The 24,785-nt window shown below is 36.2% G+C and overlaps 1 protein-coding gene across 3 annotated transcripts in view; it reads left to right on the top strand.

The window, feature by feature from the left end:
• TRPS1 (trichorhinophalangeal syndrome I) overlaps positions 1-24,785 on the top strand; it is a 311,159-nt gene that overhangs the window by 86,861 nt on the left and 199,513 nt on the right. For all 3 annotated transcript variants that reach the window (XM_006830660.1, XM_006830659.1, XM_006830661.1), the window contains exon 4: positions 3,019-3,622. In XM_006830660.1, coding sequence (XP_006830723.1) covers positions 3,019-3,622 — 604 coding nt within the window. The remainder of the gene's footprint in view (positions 1-3,018; positions 3,623-24,785) is intronic.

Below are 24,785 nucleotides of genomic sequence, written 5' to 3'. Positions count from 1 at the left end.
TGATCTGGAAGTTAGAGGGCCTGTATTCTTGACTTGATGTTAACTAATGTGGACAAAGCATTAAGTGTCCATTACACCCTCTATAAAATGGGGTGGGGGTGTTCTCACTGTAATGAGATCATATGAGAGTACTTTGAACTCTTCAGAAGAAAAGGTGTGCCGATTGACTTTATTATTACAACCTGTTTTTTAATGTGGTGGTGGTTATGTGCTGTGGAGTTGGTTCCGACCCATAGCGAACCCTGCACAGGGTTTCCGAGGCTGTAAATCTTTACGGGAGCAGAAACCCTCCCACGGAGCAGCTGTTAGTTTCGAACTACTGACCTTGCAGTTCGCAGCCCGATTCGTAACCACTACGCTATTGGGAGAGAGTATAAGTTGAATAATGGGTAAAGGATGGCTGCATTGGTCTCTATTTGGCAAGTGTTCAAGTTTGACTCTAGAACATTTCTAGATTTCAGAATAAGTAGATATTGAAGCTACATCATCTTAAAGAAACCTAAGCTACATTTCTAATTTAAAAATATATTGTGCCTCGCAGTGGCCTACAGCAAATATCTTTTAGGAAGTAAACTCAGTTTAATGATGTCTGCCATTGTTAGATATGTAGGAGATAGGAAATTAATGATACCAAAATTCCAACTTGTAAATTTAAACTCTTGCAAGTCCAAGAATATTGAATGCAGGTTCATAAAAAAGAAATCATAGTGCATTTGATGAATTTCTTGTAAATATTAAATAAATAACACACATAAGTAAGCGTTAACCAACATAAAGCCATGTTGCATTTTTTTATATTGGCTTTATGTTGGTTAAGGCTTACTTACATGTGTTATTGATTAAAATTCACAAGAAATTCATCAAATTTGCTATTATTGCTTTTTTGTGAATGGGGAAATTGAGACAAAGGTTTACTAAATTGTCCACTAAAAGTCACAGATCTAGTAAAACATCAAGCCAGGTATGAAACTAGGCAGTCTGATTCTGGATTCAACACTCTTCAGTGTGAGTAAATCACTTCGCCAATAAGAACTGAGAACTTGCACTTTCAAAACAATTATTTCTATGTACTGCTCTAGGATCTTATATTTCCTATCTCATATGTTGATATGATTACCTAGTATTTGTAGTTTTTAGTCTTGAAATAGCATAATTGCAATGGTTTGGAATATTCGTACAAGAGCTCCCAGTCTTGCTAGAAGTCACAGTGGCAATATATAGTGTTAAGTTTTAATCAAGGGTTCCATCACAGGTGTGAAGCAGATTGCCTGCCATGCCAGGAAAACCACACACATGCTTTAACAGTGGTTGGTGAGCTCATCAGAAGTGTTTTGGGTGGAAGTTGATTAGAACTTTCATGAAGTTTCATGAAAGTTTATTTATTTTTAATGTTCCTGACTCAGCAGATTATGCAGCATATTTTCTGGGTGTGTTTTGAACTGTAATCAATCTTACATATCTATTTTTATCTGATAAACAGGCCATATAAGCATGTATTTCTTTTTGTTGTTATTGTTACAATGATGAATTTAGTAGCCAATCTCCCATTGGGTCACACTAGAGTGTGGTTTTGGTAAGAAGTTCCTTAATTGAGGTTCTTGATGGTGCTGAGCCCTGGACCTTAGGTCTTGACTGTTGTCTTTTGTAACCTGGCTTTGTCGCTGGAGACAGGATTCTAACTCTTGGTCATAGACATCTTTTCTTAAGAGTTAGGTTTCTTCCATTTAGGATAAAATTAATTGTATTGTACTTTCATGGTTGAGCCATGATCAAAGTATTATCATTTACTTTATTTCCTTTTTACAGAAGATTTTCAATCTTCTGTAGAAAGAGAAATTTAACATTAAATATTCACATTTGTGTTTAACATTATATATTATCTCAACAAATTGTGGTTGATGGCTTTGTTACTTGTAAGAATACATTTCTAAAGTAGGAAAATCTTTGAACTTGACCATCAGAGATGTCCCATGAGGGAATATAGTTATTCAGTACATATAGATTCCTGGTGTGGTGCTGTAGGATAAGCACTGGACTGCTAACCATGAACTCAGGGGTTCAAACCGACCAGCCACTCCTTAGAAATCCTATACAGAGTCTCTGTGTCAGAACCCACTCTAGGGGCACTCAACGACAATAACAACAAAAGGGATTAAGGTATACATTTGGCCTTGTTGCTCCCCTGCACGTAACTTTTCAAATGCTTCCCTTAATCTCTGAAGATTTTTTACTGTGAGCTTTTTTACTTTTTTACTGTGAGCTACAAGGTTCTCTCTCTATCCCCCAGAAGGACCTTCCTGACAACCTTAAGCAGCTCTCCATCCGTATGCGTCTTTTACACTTCATCCTTAGCTCAATTTATTGAATGTGCATATATCCTTACAGAGAAATAGAATTTTTAAGGAAAATCTTGGGGCTTTTAATACCTCTTATTTACTTTACTAAGTTATAGATACCAAACACATTTTATTGAATTGACTGGGTTGTTAGCCAAAACTTCTTTTAATTTGAAAAGTCAAAAAAATTACTTTGGCATTAGAAATGTTAGTGAAAAATGAGGGGAAAAAGACTTAAGTTAGTGTAAGTGAACAAAAGGCAACAGTGCACTTACAAAATCAAGCATAAAGTCATGACTGTCTAGTTCAATAACAGAATCAATAGTCATCCCTTCAAGGGAAAATGAAGAAAGCAGGTCATTTGATAATGTAGCAAACCCCAACCAGTTATACCAATTACCAACTGGAGTGTGTGCCTTTGCAGGTACTGGAGTTTATACCTATTCCTGTTAATAAAAGGGAAACCACATTCTTTATATAGAGTTGAAAATACCAGTTAATTACATTTTGATTTCTGAGAATTGAGAATATTGTGTATTGATGTACCTCCTACATGACACGAGATAAAGATCAGATACTTAAAGACTATTTTTTTTTAAAAAAAGAAAAACAACAGCAAAAAATTCACAAGCACAACCCTTCAGAATGCTAGATTTCCAATGTTTGTCTTCTTCTTCTCCAGGAGAACACACGGCTGCTACAAATGCCGCCAGTGCAGCTTCACAGCTGCTGATACTCAGTCACTACTAGATCACTTCAACACTGCTCACTGCCAAGAACAGGACATCACTACAGCCAACGGTGAAGAGGACAGCCATGCCATCTCCACCATCAAGGAGGAGCCCAAAATTGACCTCAAGGTCTACAGTCTGATAAATCCAGACTCTAAAATCGGAGAGCCAGTTTCCGAGAGTATAGTAAAGAGGGAGAAAGTCGAAGATAAGGATGGACTTAAAGAGAAAGTTTGGACTGAGAGTTCCAGCGATGACCTTCGCAGTGTGACTTGGAGAGGGGCAGAGATCCTACGGGGTAGTCCATCATATACTCAAGCAAGCCTAGGGCTTCTGACGCCTGTGTCTGGCACTCAAGAACAGACAAAGACTCTAAGGGATAGCCCCAACGTGGAAGCTGCCCATCTGGCAAGACCTATTTATGGCTTGGCTGTCGAGACCAAGGGATTCCTGCAGGGGGTGCCAACTGGCGGAGAGAAATCTGGGGCCCTCACCCAGCAGTATCCTGCATCTGCAGAAAGCAAGTCCAAGGATGAATCCCAGTCCCTGTTACGGGTAGGAAGGTTTAATTTTTCAATAATCTTTATATTTTGAAGGGGAAATGGAATACACATTTCCTTGCTTTGGTATTGTGTTTTATGATGGGAATTTAAAAGATCTGTGTCACCCTGCTGATTTATACTACAAACCAACATGGAAAAACGTATCTCATGTCCATTTTGTGTGTACTACACACACTCTGTATTCAGGGGTAGACGGTCACTGTCATTACTGTTAGCTCAGATTGTATTTTGATGATTAATCATTAAAGCTGATTATGCAAAACAACAAGGGTGCATTTGGAGACTGGATCAAGCTTAGAATCCCAGAGAGTGTACCTCTTTTATATTATAATAACTAAATGCCTTTTAAAGGATAAGGTGACGTGACAATATGTAGTTAATAAGGATGCTACCAGAGATTTAAATCACTAAGCATGTAAACCTTTGGTGAGAAGTTAATGCAGTAGGGCAATGTTTTGTAAAACCACAGTATAATTATATACAAACGGCAATAGTTGCCAAGAAAAGGGGGAAATGAGATAAAACTAAACGTGAATGATGTGAAGAGCATCCAAAAAAAAGGATATGATATAATTTATATTTATCAGTCTCTTTTTGGGAGAAAGACATAGTTCCATTGGCAGGGGGTGGGGGTGGGGATGGGTGGGGGAGGGGACAAAACCCAAACAAAAAAAAACAGTCAACAATTGCTGGGTAAAATAAGATCTTTGGTTGCTTTCTTCTTGCTATGTAGACTGCATTGTCAAGAAATATTTTAGGTTTTAAAAGGTTAAGAGCTTCCAGGAAGTGATGCTTGCTTCTTGCCTAAGGCACCACTACTTCGACACTTCACCTTTAACTCTTAGATGATTTTGAAGTTTTGCATGTGAATGGAAGGTATGATCAGAACCCAGCTACCCTTTATAAAGATTCATTTAGAAAGTAAACTTCAGTCAGCCCAGTGCTTTGACCTGCAGGGCAGAAATGATTGAGTTCTCTCTGGATGTATACTGGGGGGAAAAGTGTTCTTCCCAACGTCTGCTTGACTGCCCTGCCGTCATTTCCTGCAGATTCTCTGAAGTGTATCTGTGCTCCTCAGATACTGGCAGGCTTCTGTTAGGTAAGGTCTGACTTAGGGACAACTTGTACTTGCCTTTTACTGTTATGTAAATTTGCCCTCACTTTGAAAGGATTGAACCACTACTCAAAACAAATTCTTCATCACAATCACTAGGACTTGCTAAGTGCAGCTTTTAAATGAATGAAAAGGCTTTGAGCCCTTTCTTGCACTAAAGAAACACTAAATAAAGAACCCTATGGGCCTGTGTTCAGACTTACCTACACATTTGACTTAAAGATACACTTAGGAATGGATCTCTTTCATCACCTGGGGGCCTGCCTGTATTGTCCAGTGGAGTTGAGAAATGCCTCTTAGAGGTGACAGAATATTTCATGATAAAAATGCTTCTTAGAAGGGTGCAGTTAATTATGATTGTAGACCTTTCTGGTATGCAGTCCTGCCTTAGAGCTAAGGAAAGGACAGAATACCAAAAAGGGGCTGCCCTGCGATGCCTGAGATAGAGGCAGAGACATGGAGTGATGAAGGGGCTGGGGACTTTGGATCCAGAGAGGGAGAGGGACTGTGTGCTGAAGACTGGGGGGGGGGGGGGGGGGGGGGGAGCGGAGTGTAGGGGGCGGGTTTATAGGGTATACCCTTTGGTCCGGTTGATGATGCATGGAGGGGATTGGAACCATGGCAATGAAACAATATACAATGGATGGAATGAATGTAAAACTAAATATCACGTAAACGATCATATAATTCACAATAAAACATTAAAAAAAAAAAAAAGGGGGGGATGCCCTGCTACCTGAAAAACAAAGGAAACGCCCTGCAGGAAGGCACAAATTCAGTATAAGTAACTTTTGGAAGAAGATCTTGTGCCTTCAACACGGTATTCAGTTCATGGTGTTCCTTTCAAATAAATCCACGTGGGTTGTAAATACTCATTTTCTTAGCATGTCAGGACCCTTCTGATCTCAAGGGGCTCTTATTTTCTGGTTGTAAAGAAGGAATAGCATGTCCTAGGTTTTAGTAATTTCTAATGCACTTTAAGAATTATATTTGGGTGCTTTACAGATGTAAGACACCCTATACATACAGGGTTTTCCACTTAAAATCGTTTGCATCCACAACACCTTCATTTAATACCAAACTGTGTTTTGACACTTAGATTGTTTCTGGAGTAGTCCCTTTCCTGACACCTTTGTATACTATTAGATTTTGGAGTTACAAATAATTAAGCAATGAAGTCTTAACACCTAAGCATGATAATTGCATTTTTGTTTAAATCAGGTTAGGAATGACGATATTTTCTAAAAAGTTGTTTTTCTTAATTGCTCCACTTCCTTAATTCCCTGACTTCAAGTTTCTATTGCATCATTTCAACTGTCTTTTCAGTTCCTCTGCATTCACTGCTGAAGTAGGAGATCTTCAGCAGTAGACTCTTGGTTGGGTCAAGCTGTACAATGAATTGTCAGATTTTCTAGCCCTGGGCTTTGTTTTACTTCAAGACTACAGTCCACTTAATGGCAGAGAACTTACAAAAGTCAATTTTACATTTTTTTTAGAAAAAGAGCTTTGAATTATTCTTCTGTGATTATAATAAAATTTAAATCTTAATAATTTACATTTTGGTTGCATTTGGGCAGTGCCTTTGAAAGTCACCAATTGTACTGGGTTACCTGCAATTAAAAATGAATAGCTAATTTATTGGAACAGTTTTTTGTGCATACTTAGTTAATTAACTGATTTTTTAAAAAATGTACAAATATCTTAGTTGAGCTGCTGTTTCAGATGCTAAAATACAGTAGGAATCAGAGCTAGTTCTGACTAATGGCTTTGATGAAAGTTCTTTGAAGCTAAAAATTCCCAAGTTTCCATGGCAAATGTACGGTTCTCAATTCATTACCCTGCTCTCTGTAAGGAAAAACCCAACGGACTAACACTGTCACATTTATCAAAGGCAAAAGCAATGTACTTTTGTTTTGTAGTTGTAAAGGACTAGTTTTTAGTGAAGAGTCTATTGTAATAATTTGTACAGGTATAATATAATATGCAAATATAATTTTTATGTTCTGAATGAAAATACAGTGGTCCTTGCAAATATGTGCACGCAATATGGTGGTAGTGGTGTGCGACCCTGCATAGGTTTTCCGAGGATGTAAATCCTTACAGGAGCAGAAAGCCTCCATCTTTCTCCCATAGATAGAACAGCTGGTAGTTTCGAACTGCTGACCTTGAGATTAGCAGCCCGACTCATAACCACTAGGCTACCAGAGCTTTATGATGATCGTATTTGAGTAAATAGATTGGAATTGGAAATGAACAATGACTCTTTATCATGTTGATTCCTGAAAAAATTAAGAATCCAAGAAATAGAGAATACCAAGTTTTAAAAATGATTCTTTAGATAACGCATATATTCTTTAGATAATACAATAATGCTTATAAATTAATTTTACATATAGTTTCTAATACTAACAATGAAAGCTCAAGAATCGCGTCTAAATATTGTAAAAAGTGCTATCAAGGCATAGTGTAAATTTGTCCAACAGAAAATATTGATTTGAAATAGATCAGCTTTATGCTGGGGAATTAACGAAAACATTTTTAAGGCTTAGGTTGAGTTAGTTAGGGCCATTCCACAAAGAGCATACTTGTAATGTTGATTTTAGACTTTTAGTTTATCTGATACATGTTTTTAACTGACTCTAATAGTGAACTCCTGGTGTAGGATCAGCACCGAACCTCAAGGTCTGCAGTTCAAACCCACCAGCTAATCTTCAGAAACCCTATCTATACAGGGTCATTAAGAATTCAAACTTACTGGATGGCAGTTAACATTTGCTGTTAAAAGTTAGGAAGGAAATACAAGAATGACAGAGAAAGGCTGGCATTTCAAAATGCTCACTCAATGAACAGGAAAAGAATGACATTTTTTGTTTGTCTACCTTTTAGTTTTATGTTCAATATTACATCATCTATGCATATTTTTACAAAGTGAATGTCTTTATATTTTTCTTTGTTTTTTCAACTTTAGTAGTGTGAAATAGGTGTTGTTATAAACATTTTAAATTGTGTATATCACTGCTGAGCATTGTGCTTTGGGTGTGGCAAGGGACATATTAACATAAGCTTTATCTTGAAAATTCCTTTATGAAATTGAGGGTTCTTAGTTGCATAGTAGCCTTTAATGTTGGTCATTGTTCTTTTTCTAGTGAGTAGAAAGAAAACTTAAAAGCCTTTGTTGTTGTTGTTGTTAAGTGCCGTCGAGTCGGTTCCGACCCATAGCGACCCTGTACAGGGTTTCCGAGGGTGTAAATCCTTACGGGAGTAGAAAGCCTCATCTTTCTCCCGCGGAGCGGCTGGTAGTTTCGAACCGCTGACCTTAAGGTTCGCAGCCCGATTCGTAACCACTACGCTACCAGAGCTCCTTTAGACTCTGTTAAAAATAGTTCCAACTTATATGACATCTTTAATTTTACTCTATTAAAACTTTCAGAATAGATCAGATACAGCATGAATGTTACTCAAAGTGATCACTAAAGTTTAATATTTTGAAAACTCTGTGGTTTCAATTAAACTTAGAATTTGACTCCATAGGTTCGCATAGTACTGAAAGCAAAAGTTAATAAAAATAAAAAAAAAGTCAGACATATGTTTCATTCTAATTTGCAGCCTGAACTGAATAGGGTTGGATACTTTTTCTGATCAGTTTCTATTGTGTATTTTTGCACAATACTGTTTTTTGTAGATGAAATCATATGCAGATAAATGTAACTGTACACGTTATAATTTCTATGAATAGAAATACTGACTGTAATTCTTGTAATAGACATTTTAGACTGGATTTTATAACGTGGAAAGCTGTGTCTTTTTGTCGTTTTAGTAAGATTTTAAATTAATTAGCATTCAATTTCAAGGATTTTGCCAAAATCAAATGCATTTTTCATTTGATAATCAAATTGGGAGATCAACATTTAGTAAATTCCTATAGTCATCTGCCAACAGAGTTTCATAGCTATCACATAGGTCCATATTCCTTCCTAGGTTCAAATTCTCTATTTTATTAGTTCACTTTCTTTTTGTATCTAGAGTGAAAACTAAATCTCTTAGAGATTGGTTTTAGTTTCCAGGGGTAAGGTATTTAGGAAGTTTGTCAGTTTCAGCATCTAGATTTTTCACCACTTCTCTTTACTGGAGGTCTTAAGCCCTGGGCTTATGGGAATTGAATTCCAAGTTCTGGGAGTTGAGTTCCAAGTTCAGCCATGAACTGTCAAAGGAAGGGCCTCCCAGGCTCTCCACTCCTTTATCAGGATGCCTGTTGTCCTCACAGGAGTGTTGTGCAGCTTAGTTAATTAACGTTTGTCAGGTCATTTGAGAGCTTCAGATGCAGGGTGTTAGATAAGTGCAAAGTACTATGATTATTTGTTCATTTTGTTAAAGTGATACCAAAACAGTACAATGTAGATGTTATTCCCCCCTTTCCTTAGCAGCCTTAAATTTATCATTTAAAGATTGTTGATACTGGATAGTCTATTGAGATGCAAAAATGTTCTTTTGGGGACAGTCCATTGGCAGCCAAACAGGCATTCAAACAAGGGACAGTGTTGAATGCCTTTATAACCACTGACAGAAGCCCACAAGAACTTCTTTAAAACTAAAGATGCTCTCAAGGGAAAAGTCTGATATTTATTGTTTTGCTTCATGTTTACTTAAAACAGAAGCAGACTCTCAGTTTTTATGTAAGTGGTATTCACTTAACATAGTATATACGTACATAACCTCATTTGAACCTTTTACATGTGTACATGTAAAATACCAAAGAGAACAGATTTTACCTGGGAAAATGACAAGACTACGTCACTGGTCATCGGCTATACAACAGTGGTTTTAGGCCAATAGAATAATGCTCCTCTTTAATTAATAGGTGATATTTTATTTGCTGATAAAAGAACACATTATTAGAATGTATTTACTGGATGTAGAGATTAGTAATCCTTGTAAGTCTCTGTGGTTTTGCCCTATATAGATGCATTTCAGTTGTCACTTATAAAGAAAAAGCATTATTTAAACTTCAATATGAGAGCCCTGGTGTGATGCTGTAGGACAAAGCACTGGACCGAAAGTTCGGTTTTGATTTCAAGGTCGACTGTTCAAACGCACCAACTGCTCCTTGGAAACCACTTACAGGGTCTCTGTGAGTCGGAACTGACTCGATGGCTCTTAACAAGAACGACAACAAACTTCAATATATATTAGTTTCTTTAAAAAATAGAATCCATATATGGAATTAGTTTTGTGCAATAGTGAGCATCCAGTTTTAATGGTTTTTCATTAATCTAGGTAGAATATTTATTTCATTATTAATTATTACACTGATGTACTGTTTTTGATAGCAAATAACTATCATCAAATTGGTTCTTAAGGGCTCAACTTGAGGAGGCTTTCTATTTCCATTTCCTTTTTTGTAGGTCAGATCAGTTGGCCCAAGTATTATTTAAAATGCTCATTTCACTCCCTTTTTTTGTAATTTCGGCTTTGATGTAGCTATCTTTAGTGAATCGGCCTGCAAGTTTGTAGTCACTGTGAAATGGTATCCTTCATCATAGTATCTGTCAATTATTTCCTGTAGAACTATCTTTTGGTCAGCTTCCCTTTTTCACAGACTGCTTGTTTCCATAGATAACAGGGTCCGCAAAGGAGCCCATTGTTGAGGGTTCTTAGGTGTTGGAAGTCAGGGGTATATAGAATGTGGTCCAAGTTTCAGTAGCACAGATGCAGAAAGATTCAAAAGTGTGTCAGCCATGAACTGAATCGTCTCTATGTGAATCTAGTATTTTTCTGGCAGAGCCTAGTCTGAAAAACAGATTTAACAAAAGTGGTGATTCCAAAAAATGCCACACACACAAGAAAAACTTTACCTGGGGTTTTCTTGGATAGCTTGTTATTTGTTCCCACCAAAAAAAGTAAACTACTGCTTCCATTGCTGTATTCTTTTACTCCCTTGGGCTCTGAGAAGTTGCATGAAGTATTTATGGGCAAGAACTTTGAATACTAGACAGGTCTACTAATTAGCTCAGAGAAGCATGCTTGGCAAGCTAGCCCTACGACGCACATTGTTTCTGTTAAGTTTGTAGAACCTGTTTCCTTCATTTTGGAGATGCAACATTCAAATTTATGTAATTGTATGCTGTCTGGTCGGTTCCCATTAAAAGTGACCCTAAATAGGTTTTCTGAGAGCCACTGGTGGGTTTGAATGGTTGACTTTGCAGGTAGCAGTCCAGTACTTATTGTATATTGTTGTTAAGTGCCATCAAGTTGGTTCCAACTCAGAGCAACCCTGTGTAGGGACTGGTGAGTTTGAACCACCAACCTTGTGATTCAGCTGACCTTGAGATCCAGTGCGTTATTCCACATAATAACTGTAAGTTACAAATAAAAAAGACACTGATTTTATTTTGGGGGAAAAGCTCATAATACTTTATTTTGTAGCATATTTTGTTTCTCTTTTAACAAGCGGTTAACAGTGAGGCAGTTTTGTACTTTTATGAGTACAAGAGAATACTTCTGATAAACTGAGTGTTTGACATCTGTATTCATCTCAGAATGATCAAACGGCTCTCAAATAGAATTTTAAATGTTAACTTGCCTCTTTAAAAGATCGTTTTTCAATTCTGATGATTAAATTTGGTCATATTAATTAGGAAAAGGAGGAATTCTTTCATACCATGAGAATTTACCTGTCTGCAGTATCATGATTAACCAGGAAGAAAGCTAAGGGTGCACAATTTTTCAAAGGTAAAATATACTTTATAATTTTGCTAACACTTTCAAAAGTGGGTAGTGATTATATAAGTCAAAATTTCAGAAGACTGGGAATACAAACAATAAGATTAAAAATAGATGTTTGGTTGAGATGATGTTCTGTTTGGAGATGGTGATAAAATCCATGAGAACATATTTTAATGAATTGCATGAAGATGTGCCTGTAGTGCTGCATTTACTTTTAAATTTTCATTTGTACGATTTATTCTAGATCCTGGGGAAAAAGTCTTGATAAATTTACAGCACATGCAATAATCTGTTTCAGGGAATTAACTTTTGATCTTAACTGCTAATAATAACATAGCACAAGAATACCTAATAACTGTCCATTTCAAATTTTTGATAAGGAAGATAAAACCTGGCCGAAATTTTAGAATTAGCTAAACATTTAAAGGTTGATGGTTTGGTTAAAATAGATGTTTATGATTTATTGCCAAGTCATTTAGCATTTTGATTTGTAGGATTGAATTTTACAGCTTCTCCATTAATTTATTACTACATTGACTCCTTTCATCCTCCCCACAAGCCTTTGAGGTTGAAACTATTATTATCTCTTTTATTTAGGAAAGGAAACTGAGGCAGAGACATTAAGTAATTTGCCCAAGGTCATGATGGTTGTAATGGCAAAGATGACATTTTAACCTTGTGATCTGGCTATAATCTGTATTCCTAACCACTGGGCTCTTGTGACTCGATGTGATTTGCTAATAGAATACTGGATGACTGCCTTTAGTTTCAAAAGTCTTTATTTCACCTAAACATATATATGTGTGTGGGTGTATGTACAAAACAACAACAAAAAAGAAGCTTTTGAAAGTTATACAAAGTTATACATGCTTATTGCAAAATAAGTAGATTGCACACAACACTGTAAAGAAGAAAATGAAAACCACTGATAAATCTTTGGGAGTCCTCGTGTGGCGATGTAGGATAAGAACAGTTAATGGCAAGGTTGGTGGTTCAAACCCACCAGACACTCCTCAGAAACCCTATATAGAGTTGCTATGAGTCGGATTGTCTTGATACACTTAACAGCAACCACAACAATAAATCCTCATCTGTAGAAACTTTTCTTACTTATTTTTAATATTTTTATATTTTTAGGTATTTTGTTCACCTGTAGGATAATGCACCTCACTGGTTTTCATTGGACAATTTATTATGGACCTTTTTTCTTCATCACCAAATACAACTCATGACATTTGTTTTTAGTGAACTTTTGATAATGATGGAATGTTGTTGTTGTTAAGTGCTGTCGAGTTGGTTCCGTCTCATAGCGACCCTATATAGGGTTTCCAGGGAGTGATGGGTGGCTCAACCTTGTGGCTCAAACTGACCTTGCTGTCCAGTGCTTTACCTACCCTATAGCTCCACACCAGCATAGCTGCATAATAATATGTTTAACAATTTCCTATTGATGAACATTTTAAATATTGGTGTGGCACTGTAGGATAAGCACTAACCACAATGTCAGTTTGAAATGCAAGCCAGCAGTTCAAGCCCACCAGCTGCTCTTCAGAAACCCTATGAGTAGCTTTTTGCTGTCTTGTTTTATAAAGAAACTTTGATAGACCTCCTTGTACATACTGCTTTGTCTTATTATTCTATCATTTCCTTAGTATACATTCTTATAGCATTATTATTTAAATGAGAAAACACATAACAGATAATAAATGGTTTTAATTTCCAAGTCAGTGTCATCTAGAGAGGTTCTTTTTAAGCTTCAAAATAAATTGCCTTAAATATCATGCTTGGAAAAGAATGTCCTAGAAATATTTTCTTAAGGATTAACTGCTATACTATAAATTGGTGCATTTGATGATAGATGAATAGGGTTAACAAACAGGCAGTGATGGTTAACAGATATTTTTTTATCACCAAAATGAAATACTATACATGTGTAATAGCCAAGTATGTAGTTTCATATGCTTACTTGAAATTGCATGTATAGAATAATATATTTATTATAGTATATTCTGTAAAGAAATTTACTATCTAGCAGAACCCATTTTCTTAAGCAGAGTTGAGGCATGGGTATTAAGTGAAAGTAGTCTATTTAGGCAGTTGAACCATAAGGTCAGTGGTTCAAATCCACCAGTTGCTCCATGAGAGAAAAATGAGACTGTCTGCTCCCGTAAAGATTTACAGTTTTGAAAACCCAAAGGGGTCATCTACTCTGCCCTATAGGGTCCCTGTGAGTCGAAATCAAGCTGATGGCAGTGGGTAGAAGTTTTTTGTCTTTCTCAGATGTGTGTTTAATGTGGTCGATAGTGGGTGGACTTTGAGGAAATATAAAAGAGATTATTTATCCTTTAAACTTAATACAGTTCCTTTAAAATGGTATGTAACGGTCCTTAGTTTCTTTTGATTCGATCAGAAAGTTTGTTGGTTCTTTTTTTTTTTTTTTTTTTAGATTTTCATAAAGTCAGGTATAAAGTCCTTTTTAAACTATTTCTTAGTGAAGTATTACAAGGACTTAGTTAATATTGAGTTTGTGTTTTTTATATGCTAAAAAGTCTCATAGCATTCTTGTCCATTTACTAGCATTTAAGAAAATATATATGATATCATTTATATATATATACATAGGTGTCCTGGTGTGGCATTGTGGGTTAATGCACCAGACTGCAAAGCCATTTGAACTGCAAGGTCGGTAGTTCAAGCTCACCATCTGCTCCTTGGAAACCCTATACAGGGTCGCTATGGTTCGGAATCGACTCAATGGCACTTAACAACAACAACATATATACATAGGTCAGGCAAGTTAATGGGGCTCTAAAAATTTACAAATATTATACTTGAGAGAGCTATTTATTTTATATTAAAATAATTTGCTCGACAAAGAGACTCAACAAGGGCCTTTTGGAATTTCTTTACTGATACATTAAAATTTTGATTTAAATTATTTTTATATGCGTATCTCCTTTGGAATAGATAGTACAATTAAAGTGGTGCTGGCCCTGTCTTCGGAGGCACAAACTTTTGACTTACATGCATGCGTTCTCCACTCTGAAAGTTCTATTTATAAAACTTCTATGAAAGACCTGTATTAGAACCTGGTTTTTTGCTTTAAGTGAAAGAAACCTGAAGAGGATGTTCTTTTTATGAATAAAGGCAAAAAAGCAAAATTAACATTCTGAATTTGTTTTGCACATTTCAACATCAAGTCGCCAGAGCTTTGATTTTGTGTCCGTAAACACGGTATGTTAGCATGATTTTTAGATTTTATGTGTTACTTGGTATGATTTGGTAGGTTATTTTTTGGGTTTGGGAACACAAAAATGGTTCCCACATAAATTAATGGTAATTGCTTCCTGGCTTTACACCATTTTAGCTTACAAAAGGTTCATAAGATTGCTCTTTCAGACAGTGGAGGAAACCTGGATTTGTTTTTTTAACATCAGGAATTTACAACCCCAATGCTTTTTGTTGTTGTTAATTCAGGATAATTCTTTTACTTTGCCTGGATTTCCTAACTAATTGAAAGTTGGAGGTTTTCAAAGTGTGAATGGACTCTCTATGATATATGTAATATTTTTCCAGTTAATATGCCTCTCATAAATATATGTTAAGTGATTATAGGATTTTTAAAAATTATTTAAGCAAAATTCAGAGTTTACTTCAAATTCACATATGATTTAAATATTCCTAAAGGTTATTAAATATATCCTAATTACCTTTTAGTTTAGTATACCCAGCCCTCTGAGCTTGCATTTGACATTAGAGCGGGAGTGTTCTACCTTTAATAGGATGTTTCTAGCTGTAGTGCTGACTTGACTGAATTTTACTTTCTGGTAAAGCTTAGATGACTTTTTTTTTTGTTCCCTAACCTTGTGATGTAGTGGAAAGAATACTGGATTGGAGGAAAAGAGGCTTTGTGTTCTAGACTCATTTTATGACTAACTAATCAAGTCACACCGGGTGAGTCAGTCAATCCTTATGCACTGTCTCTTCCATTGGAAAATTATAGACATTGAAGTAGATAATTGCTTGAATCCCTTGAGAATTGTAAATTCTAGGGCTAAGTAAATAGTCTTTCAATAAAACCTTTTATCTTCAGATATTTGATACCAGAGACAACATTAGACGAAAACCTGGTATTTTAGACTTAGTGATGCTGATGTGCAAAGAAATATCACATATTTTGAGGACAAAGTCTTCAATAAAGATTTTAATCTAATGATTGAGATCCATAAGTTATAAACAAAAGTCACGCATACAGTTGGGACTCTTGAAAATTATTTTATTTGAGCTTATTACCAGTAAACTCATTCTTTGAAAATATCTTTGTCTCACAGAATCTCTGTATTAAGGGGCTCCTTATGAATGGGGATAAAAGGAAGTATGCGCAATGAAAGATAACATAATTCTGGTGAGACTCTGACATGCTTACAGTCTATTTCCTCAGTTTCTTGGCATTGAGCTGTGATGTCTGTTTTGTTCACAGTCAGATGTTCAAATCAGAATTTTGCATGCAGACACTAATTTTAGTAGGTGGGGTGCAAATTTCTTATGAGTCCATGAATAGACTCTAATCCCAGCTGTTTCATTACAATTTTAAAAATAAAATTGCCTGTGAATCATTCAAACTCTTTTTAATGGATGTGAATAATTCAGTTTCATCCCACAGAAACCTAAAACTATAAACCTATCTTAGGTTCTTTATACTTCTTCAGTGTTAATTCATTCACATATGAACTGTTTGAAGTCCGGGTGGCCAGGATGAAAGTGACCATATTTCCACTCGGCTTCCTATGCGTTTCAGGAAAGGATGTGATCTCTAGAGTGAAGCTGAGGATGAAGTAGAGAAAGAAATTGGAAAGAAAAGAGAGAAGCATGCTGAATTTTTATCTTTTGGGATTTCTTTTTCCCTTTACAAGATATATGTTCATTATAAAAAGTCTAGAAAATATAAATAAGCAATGAAGAAGATGACTTCTCAACATTTTAATTTTTTTTTTCTGGACACATGTACACATACTCCCACACATAGATAATACCCATATAAATATGGATTTATGTGCTTACTATTGAATAACCACAAATTTACTTTACACTAAACTGTAGACATTTTACATTATCATTGTACATCATCTTTACTCCATAATATTTCATTATATGTTGTACTGAAATAGATGTTTATTGAGTTCTGGTGGACATTTTTCTGATTCTTGTTACTATAATTAGTGATGCATTAAACAGCTTTGTAGCTAAGGAGCTACATCTTGCTTGCAATTTAAAATTATTAGTTAGCATCAGTTTCTTTAGAACAAGGGTTTCCCTATGTGATGACACACTAGTGGGACTTACTGACAAATATTGGTCATTTTCCCAGGCTGTGGATATGCACTCTTGGGAAACAGGAAAATGGTATTATTTCTTGACTTTCATTATTTAGAATTGTCTCACAGTTTATAGCCTCAAACCCAGAAACTCCAACATTTCCTTTAAAAATTATTATTTAAGGAGAAATGTAAGTGACTATGAGGGCTTGAATATGGTGTATTTTTGATGCATCAACAAATAATCATGTGCTCATTTCAGTAATTTATAGATAGATTTCATAGCCACCTTGAAATCTAAGGACTATTTAAATAGTTATTCTACTGAAATGAATGTTATAAAGAAAAGTCATATTTAAAGAAACTTAGATTTTTTTTAAAAAAGATTTTTAAAATTAATAAAAAATATTCTTTAACTATTTGGACATTTATGAGATCAAACTTTAATGTCTCATTGTATGTGAATTTTTTTTTTCCTTAGCTGATAAAATTTAGAAACAAGAATGCTTCAAAAGTCTTATTATCACACACAGATCCAAATCAAAGTGTAAGTTGTAGTTGTTGTTAGTGCCGTTCAGGCTATTCTGACCAATAGTGACCCTGTATAGGGTTTCCAAGGAGCAGCTGGTGAGCTTGAACCCCGACCTTGCAGTTCAGATGACTTTGCAGTGTGACGCATTAGCCCACAGCAGGTAGAGCAGAGTATAAATCAATCCTCTGAAGTAGTAATTTAATAATTTCTTTAAATCAGTATCAATAAGCTTTAGAAAGCTCACTATATATGGCTAGATCAGTAGAGACAGTTGCTCTTTTATTCAAATATAAATTAGATCTACTGCTATTTATTATTTAAGACCATTATGCATTTTTGAAGGAAAATATAAATGAAAAACAATTGAATATCCATTTAAAATATATGTGTAATATACCAGTTTGATTGACTGTATATACTAACTAGGTTTATGTATTGGTATTCTAATTTTTTCTCTAATTGTTCCTCTTGGAGTTAGCCGGATGGCTCATTTCCATCTTCTGTTTAATGTCTTATTTAATCATGAAGAAGAAAGAGAAATGCTTGCTTGTGATATGTGACCTGTTTAATGACTAAACCTGTTATGTATCTCAATACTGTATTACATTAAGTCATGTTAAAAGCATTGCTTTCCCTTTTGTTTAAAATTCCTACAATCATAGAATATTAGTAGAGGTTAAGGGAAGGCTTGATTAAAATCTTCTAAGCTTGAAACCTTTTCAGCTATGGTAAACAATTTGGATCTTAGAGATTAGCTTTTGTCCTTTTGCTAACCTATTTACTGATTCGATTGTAACAAAATATTTTGAGTTGTTTTGTTATAATAAGCACAAATTGAAATAGCTGTTAAAAAAACCAACCGCATTCCATTGTGTGACAATCACAAAATTCATGGCCGTTCTTTAGAAAATTCTCTGCGGACATATCATCTTCATTTTTAAAAGTAAAGAAGATATCATGAGTGTCCAATTTTCCGTTATTTAAAAACCACTCTACTGCTTTTAAGTGGTTCTTCCCAAATTTATAGGGCCATGAACTCTAATAACAATGCAATCTGCCCTTACTCCATAAATACAATGCAAACTAAGAGTGGAGCAAAGCCTCCAAAATAGTTAATAGCCATATACAGGGGTGTACAGTTGTATTTACAAGCTTCAATCTATTAAATATCCATCTTTTGTGACCAGCCTAAACTGAACTCAATATTTACTCAATATTCAAATTCAGTCCAAAGTTTTGTGGTTCTATTTTTAAGCCTGATAAACTTCAAATACAATGGTTTTGTTTTGTGTGGGAATGAGTTTTTCATGCCTTATATTTTTTAGATCTTATAATTTAAATGTATGAATTTCTCTGTAACTTTGGGGTTTATGTCATAATGCATGGGCCTGAAACTGAGGTCCATTTGAAGTACATTGTGTGTGTATTTGTGTTTTCTCTAAATGTATGCATTATTTGTTAAGTTTGAAGCACAGTAAAGGTAGGAGGAAACAGATAACACTAATCTTATGATATATCCATTTATGATATTTATTTTTGTCTTTGCCTTAACAGACTCTGAGTTCTTAAGGAAACAGGACCATACCACATTTACATTTTTATCACCCCTTACATAAGGAGCTCTGGTAGTATAATGGTTACAAATTGGGCTGCGAACATTAAGGTCAGCAGTTCAAAACTACCAGAAGTTCTGCGAGAGAAAGATGAGGCTTTCTGCTCCCGTAAAGATTTATAGCCTCAGAAACCCTGTACAGGGTTGCTGAGTCAGAACCGACTCCATGGCACATAGCCACCACCACCACCTTTCCCATACTATTCATCTCTTATGAGGTGAGGTGATCTAAACCTACCCACTGTCAACCAGTCGATGGTGACTCATAGTAGGCCCTCTGCAGGCTTTCCAAGGTTGTAAACCTCATGTGGAGCTCCTGTCGAGCCTCATTTTTCTTCTGTAGAGCAGATGATGGGTTTGAACTTTTGGTTAGTGGTCCAATTCTTATTCTTCACTGCCAAGCTGATAACAGCTCTGTTGTTTTTATTAAGTGCTGTTGAGTTGATTCCAACCCATATGACCCCTGTATAGGGTTTCTGGTGAACTTGAACCACCAGCCTTTCAGTTCAAATGGCTTATGCCACACCAGGACTCTGGATTAACAATCAATTATGGATAGAATCCATAAATTTAGAATTGAATAGAATTCTATGAGGATATATGCACTTAACAACAACAACAACAAAGTTTGGACAACTACAATTTCAGTTCTGTGTGAGACTGTCAGACAGCTTCTGTAATGTTCTGCACTGATTTTAATTCCAAACTTCAGTGAAACTCGTGAGATCTTGCCTTGTTTTTATGGGTTTCCCGAGTTTCTACCTTTGACAAAGCACAGTTACCGCTTTTCAATAACTTCCAGTTTAGTGGGAAATGTTGAAATGTGAACCCTTTGACAGGTTTAGACCTTACACAGGTTCCAGTTATTGTAGGATTTACTGTAATTAATTAATGTTTGCACACTCTTTAGGACTAGAGGGTTCGGTAGATTACTACTTACTTTGCCATTTTAAAAATAATCTCTAACCTAATGTTATTTGGAGAGTTGTTTGTTCTTGGGAGGTAACTTTAATTATAGAGATTTTGAGTTTTCATAAAAAGGAAGAACCACTTGAGCTCCAGTGGATATTTTTATATTTGAAATTTTTCTGAGTTATCTGGCGAAACAGAGATTTCTTAGGAATTATGGATTTATTTGTTATAGAAATCTAGAAAAGCATTCTGTGCCAGTGGTTCCTACACTTCAGTGCATTTGGGTCAAATCTAAAAGGTTTATATATATAATTTTTATTTGAAACTCATGAAACCCAAATTCATTTTTTCTTATGTAACTGCTTTTCTTTTTAAAGTAAATCCTTGAGATTCCATTATGGTCTAACTTTATCAGTCTATGACACTGTATTAAGTTAAGGAAGTTGCCCCAAACAGTCCAGTTAGGGTAATGTAACTTAAAGATTATAGAACACAATGCTGAGCACTGTGGAATCCAGAGTATGGGAAGAAAGAGCTTTCATACTTCTGTATATTTACCTTCTAAACAATAAAATCATGTTAGAATGCTAGGAATAAGGAGATCTATGCACTGAGAGCAAAACAAAAAGTCCCCTGCCATCGAGTCGGGTCCAACTCATAGTGACCCTATGTAAGAGTTTACGAGGCTATAAATTGTTACAGGAGCAGAAAGCCTCCTCTTTCTCCCTAGGAGTGGCTGACCTTGTGAGCTTACCCTACAGTTTTATCATAATCATTTTGTGAATGAATCAGGAATCAAAAGAAGTGTGATAAGAAGATGTTCTTAGAACAACAGATTACTGGGACAGCAATAGTCCACTTACTAGAACTAAGTAAGGAAAGGCGAGTTTGAAAGCTTTTGTGAACTCCAGAAGGCATATAGTGTTGGGACTGTAAGTCCAAACTCATTGTTGTAACCTCCTTCTTGTCTACAAGAAATGAATAAAGTCCCAGACATATCTTTGGAATTGAAAGCAGAGAGCACTGTTCTTCAACAGGAGTACTTGTTTGTTTTCCAGACTCTTTAGGAAAGCAGTGAAGGGAAGGGAGAATGTATAGGAATCACATCAGAAGCCCAACACTTTGCCAAAGAGTCTATTCTGACTCCAGGAGATACCCTGTCCCATGGGCTTTCTAAGGCTGTAAATCTGTACAGAAGCAGACTGCCATATCTCTCTCCTGCAGTTGTAGATTCGAACAGCTGGTGGATTTGAATTGCCTACTGTGATGCTGTGGGTTAATGTGCTGGACTGCAAAGTCGGTTTGAACTGCAGGGTCAGCGGTTTCAACCTCACCAGTCGTTCCTCAGAAAACCTATACGGGGTCACTATGGGTCGGAATCGACTCCACGGCAGGGTTTCTGAAGTGTGGTTGGAGGCTTTGAACCTCCGACCTTGTTGTTAATATTCCACTGCTTATCTAAAAAGGGAGATTGATGTTGTTGCTAAGTTCTGTTGAGTCTGTTCCGACTCCTGATGACCCTGTATAGGGTTTCCAAGGAGTGGCTCATGGGTTTGAACCATCTACCTTGTGGTTAGCAGTCCAGTGCTTATCTTACAGGATACCAAAAGGAGTACAGAAGAATTAATTATACACAAGGTATGCCTTCTTGGAGGTGGCATACAGTAAAACAGTGTGAGCATTTTCACTGGCATCATCTCAGCTAATTCTTTCAACAGTAGTACAATGATGAGTATTTACACTTTCATCATTAAGAAAGTTACGAAAGTATAGAGAAGTTAAAAAAGTTGCCTCCCAAAATAGTATACCCACCAGATGCTCTTTGGACACTTAACGACATCAAATAACAAATGTAGCTTTAAGATTATGTAGTAAGTACCGATTATGCATTGGCCTGTATGTAAGCAGTTTATCTAGAGCTGAACTGTCCAATATTGCAGTCATTAGCCACCTGAGGCTTACTGAGCAATTGAAACCTCAGTAGTCTAATTGAAATGTGTTGTAAATAAAAAAATACACAGTTTTAAGTCTTGATGTGGGGGTGGGGGAAGAGGAAACGATCACATTATTGTTTTTATAGTAATTGTATGGTGAAATAATAACCTGTATGGATAGGATAGGATTATATAAAATACACTTAGCAAATTTATTTAGATACTGTGAATCTAACTCCCTGATTTAACAAATTAAAGATGGTTTAATGTTTGGGAAATCTTTGCATTACTACATGCAGTTGCCTGTTGTTGATACTGTTTTGTCACTGCAGTTGATGACAAAGCATGAAAAAGAATTTTGATTCGTTGACTTTACTAAAGACATAATTGGTTTATTTCCATGGAAAATATGATGGGGGTCCTGTAATGCTTACCCACTTGGTACATCATTTGTTAGATCTAGAACTTTTTTCATTTCGAATACTTTGCATTGAATCTTTTGCAGGTAGGTTTACAATTTTTTTTGTGTGTGTTTATGGAAGATTTTTTTCTAGTCTAAAATAATTGTAGCTTCAAACCTAAGTAGTTCAAACATTTTTATAACCTCACTCTATTCACATATTTTTTTCCAATATAGTGAAATTCTAGATGCTTTGTTAGATGCTTATATATTTCTTAACATTTGGCCAACCAAATTGAATATACTGTGCCCACTTGTCTTTATTAAGTGGCTCATTATGATCTAATTGAGAAATCTAGAATAACCTAAGCTCTCCCAGTGTGTTAGGGAAAACACAGGCCTTCGTGTCAGATACAGTTGATCCTTTGATCAGCTGATGCTACAATGAAATCTACTCAATTGATTTAACTGCATTCTACAACCAGGTTTCTGCCTCAAACACAGAAGTGGTTTTCTCAAAAGCAGATAATATTTTTATTTTTAAAATATTCACTGTAGACAGACCTCATTTGAGTACCGCAGCACTATCTTGTCGTTGGTAGATTGAAAAGTTCTAAGCACCCTGGTGTGACACTGTAGGATTAGCACCGCAAGCTCAGAGGTTCAAACCCACCAGCCACTCCTCAGAAACCGGATGCAGGGTCACTGTGTTGGAATCGATTCAAAGGCAGTTAACAACAACAACAACAGGATAAGAAAGCACCCAAAAGTGACAGATGGAGTAAGACACATCCTTTCTTGTATAGCAAAAAGGAATACTATACAACCCCATTAAATACAAAAAGGCCAAATTACCATGCAACTACTTTAATATTGGTGATGGCACATGTTACAAGCTCAGTGTTCCTCCCCCACCCCCATTTATTTCCTCTTTCTTACCCATTCATCTTTCTTTTTCTCCCTTTCCCTTTAAATATTACATGAAGTAGTGCTGTAACTACCTAGAAGTTCCCTTTACAAAGTGCTTCATTTCACACTGTGCATTTGAGAGAAAATAAACTATAACATTTTTTAACTGCAAGGTTATTGTGCCCAACACTCTAATGTCTGCTACATCATGAATGCTGAAATAGGGGGTTGTTTTGCCTTTCCTCCACTGGCACCCTCTATGAATTGCAGGAAGTTTAAGGAATCACGACAGCATCATAGACTGTATAATGAGGACAGATGGAACCAGGAACACACAAAGCCCACAGGTTTGGACTCCCATTTTTCCATGAGCTTTTTGATGCCATGTTGTATGTATGTACGTGTGGTGCAGTGTGTGATGCTTTCCTGGACAAGGCTACTTGCTTTGTGAATTTGCAACATTGTATGTTATCAAGCTATTGAGTACTCAAGTCACTGCACCTGTGTTTATTCCAAATTTAATTTCTTGTATTTGCATTGAAGATGTTTTGGTTGGTGATTGTGTGCCATAGAGTTGGTTCCTACTCATAGCAACCCTACATAGGGTTTCCGAGGCTGTAAATCTTCACAGGAGCAGAAAGTCTTGTCTTTCTTCTTTGGAGTGAGACTAGTAGATTGAAACTGCTGACCTTTTGGTTAGCAGCCCCGCTCGTAATCCACATTGCTACCAGGGTTGTTTGGCCTTGGTATACCCACTCTCCATGAGTAGTTTCTGACTCATTGCAACCAACAGGTCAGAGTAGAACTGTCCTGTGGACTTCCCATCTTTCTCTCCTGGGGCAGCTGGTGGACTTGAACTGTTGATCTTGATTTTTCAGTTAGCAACCCAGTGCTTAACCTCAGGCACCAGCAGGGCTCTTTGGTCTTGGTATGTTGTTGTTAAATGGCTTTGAGTCAATTCCGACCCTTAACACAAGGCCTCCAGGTCTCGCTCAGTATGTTGTTGTTGTTGTTAAGTGGCGTCGAGTCAGTTCTGACCCATAGCGACCCTGTATAGGGTTTCCAAGGAGCGGCTGGTGAGCTTGAACCACCGAACTTGCAATTCAATCAGCTTTGCAGTCTGGCACATTAACCCACAGCACCACACCAGGACTTGGTATAGACATGTCTAAAATATTGTTTTTTATATTCATAACAGAGCAACTTCTTTCTATCCTTTCTCTATAGTCTTAAGAACAATATTGTCCAAAAAAGTTAGCTCACAAATCCTTGTAAATTTCCTACCTAAAGGTAGAATTTCTGTGTCTGAGGAATTGCATACATTACATACCTAACAATGGAATTGCTGTATACCTGAAAATGTAGCCCTGCAATGTCAGATTGCTCTCCCATTTCCAGCATGAGCAAGTGATTTGAAAAATAATGGTGTTCCTTCAGAATTTTGTTAACCTACAATGGTTATGATGCTAGAAATGAAGACTCAACAGGTACAAAAATCCATCTCTAAATAGAACTTTGTATGCAAAATTTTCCTCAGTATCTGTGCTGATGTACTATTTCCCTGATGGCATTTATTGGAGTCCCTTATTTCTAAATGTGGTTAATCTTTGTATTCATCTATCTCTCTGTCTTAATGGAGTCAAGCAGCTGTCTTTTCAATTGCATAAACTTCTGTAGCTTACTAAGAATAAGTCAATTGAAAGT

Source organism: Chrysochloris asiatica, unplaced genomic scaffold (genome assembly GCF_000296735.1).
Source record: "Chrysochloris asiatica unplaced genomic scaffold, ChrAsi1.0 scaffold00001, whole genome shotgun sequence".
NCBI lineage: Eukaryota > Metazoa > Chordata > Mammalia > Afrosoricida > Chrysochloridae > Chrysochloris > Chrysochloris asiatica.
Note: the sequence above shows the minus strand (reverse complement) of the source record. Positions and strands in the feature narration are given on the sequence as shown.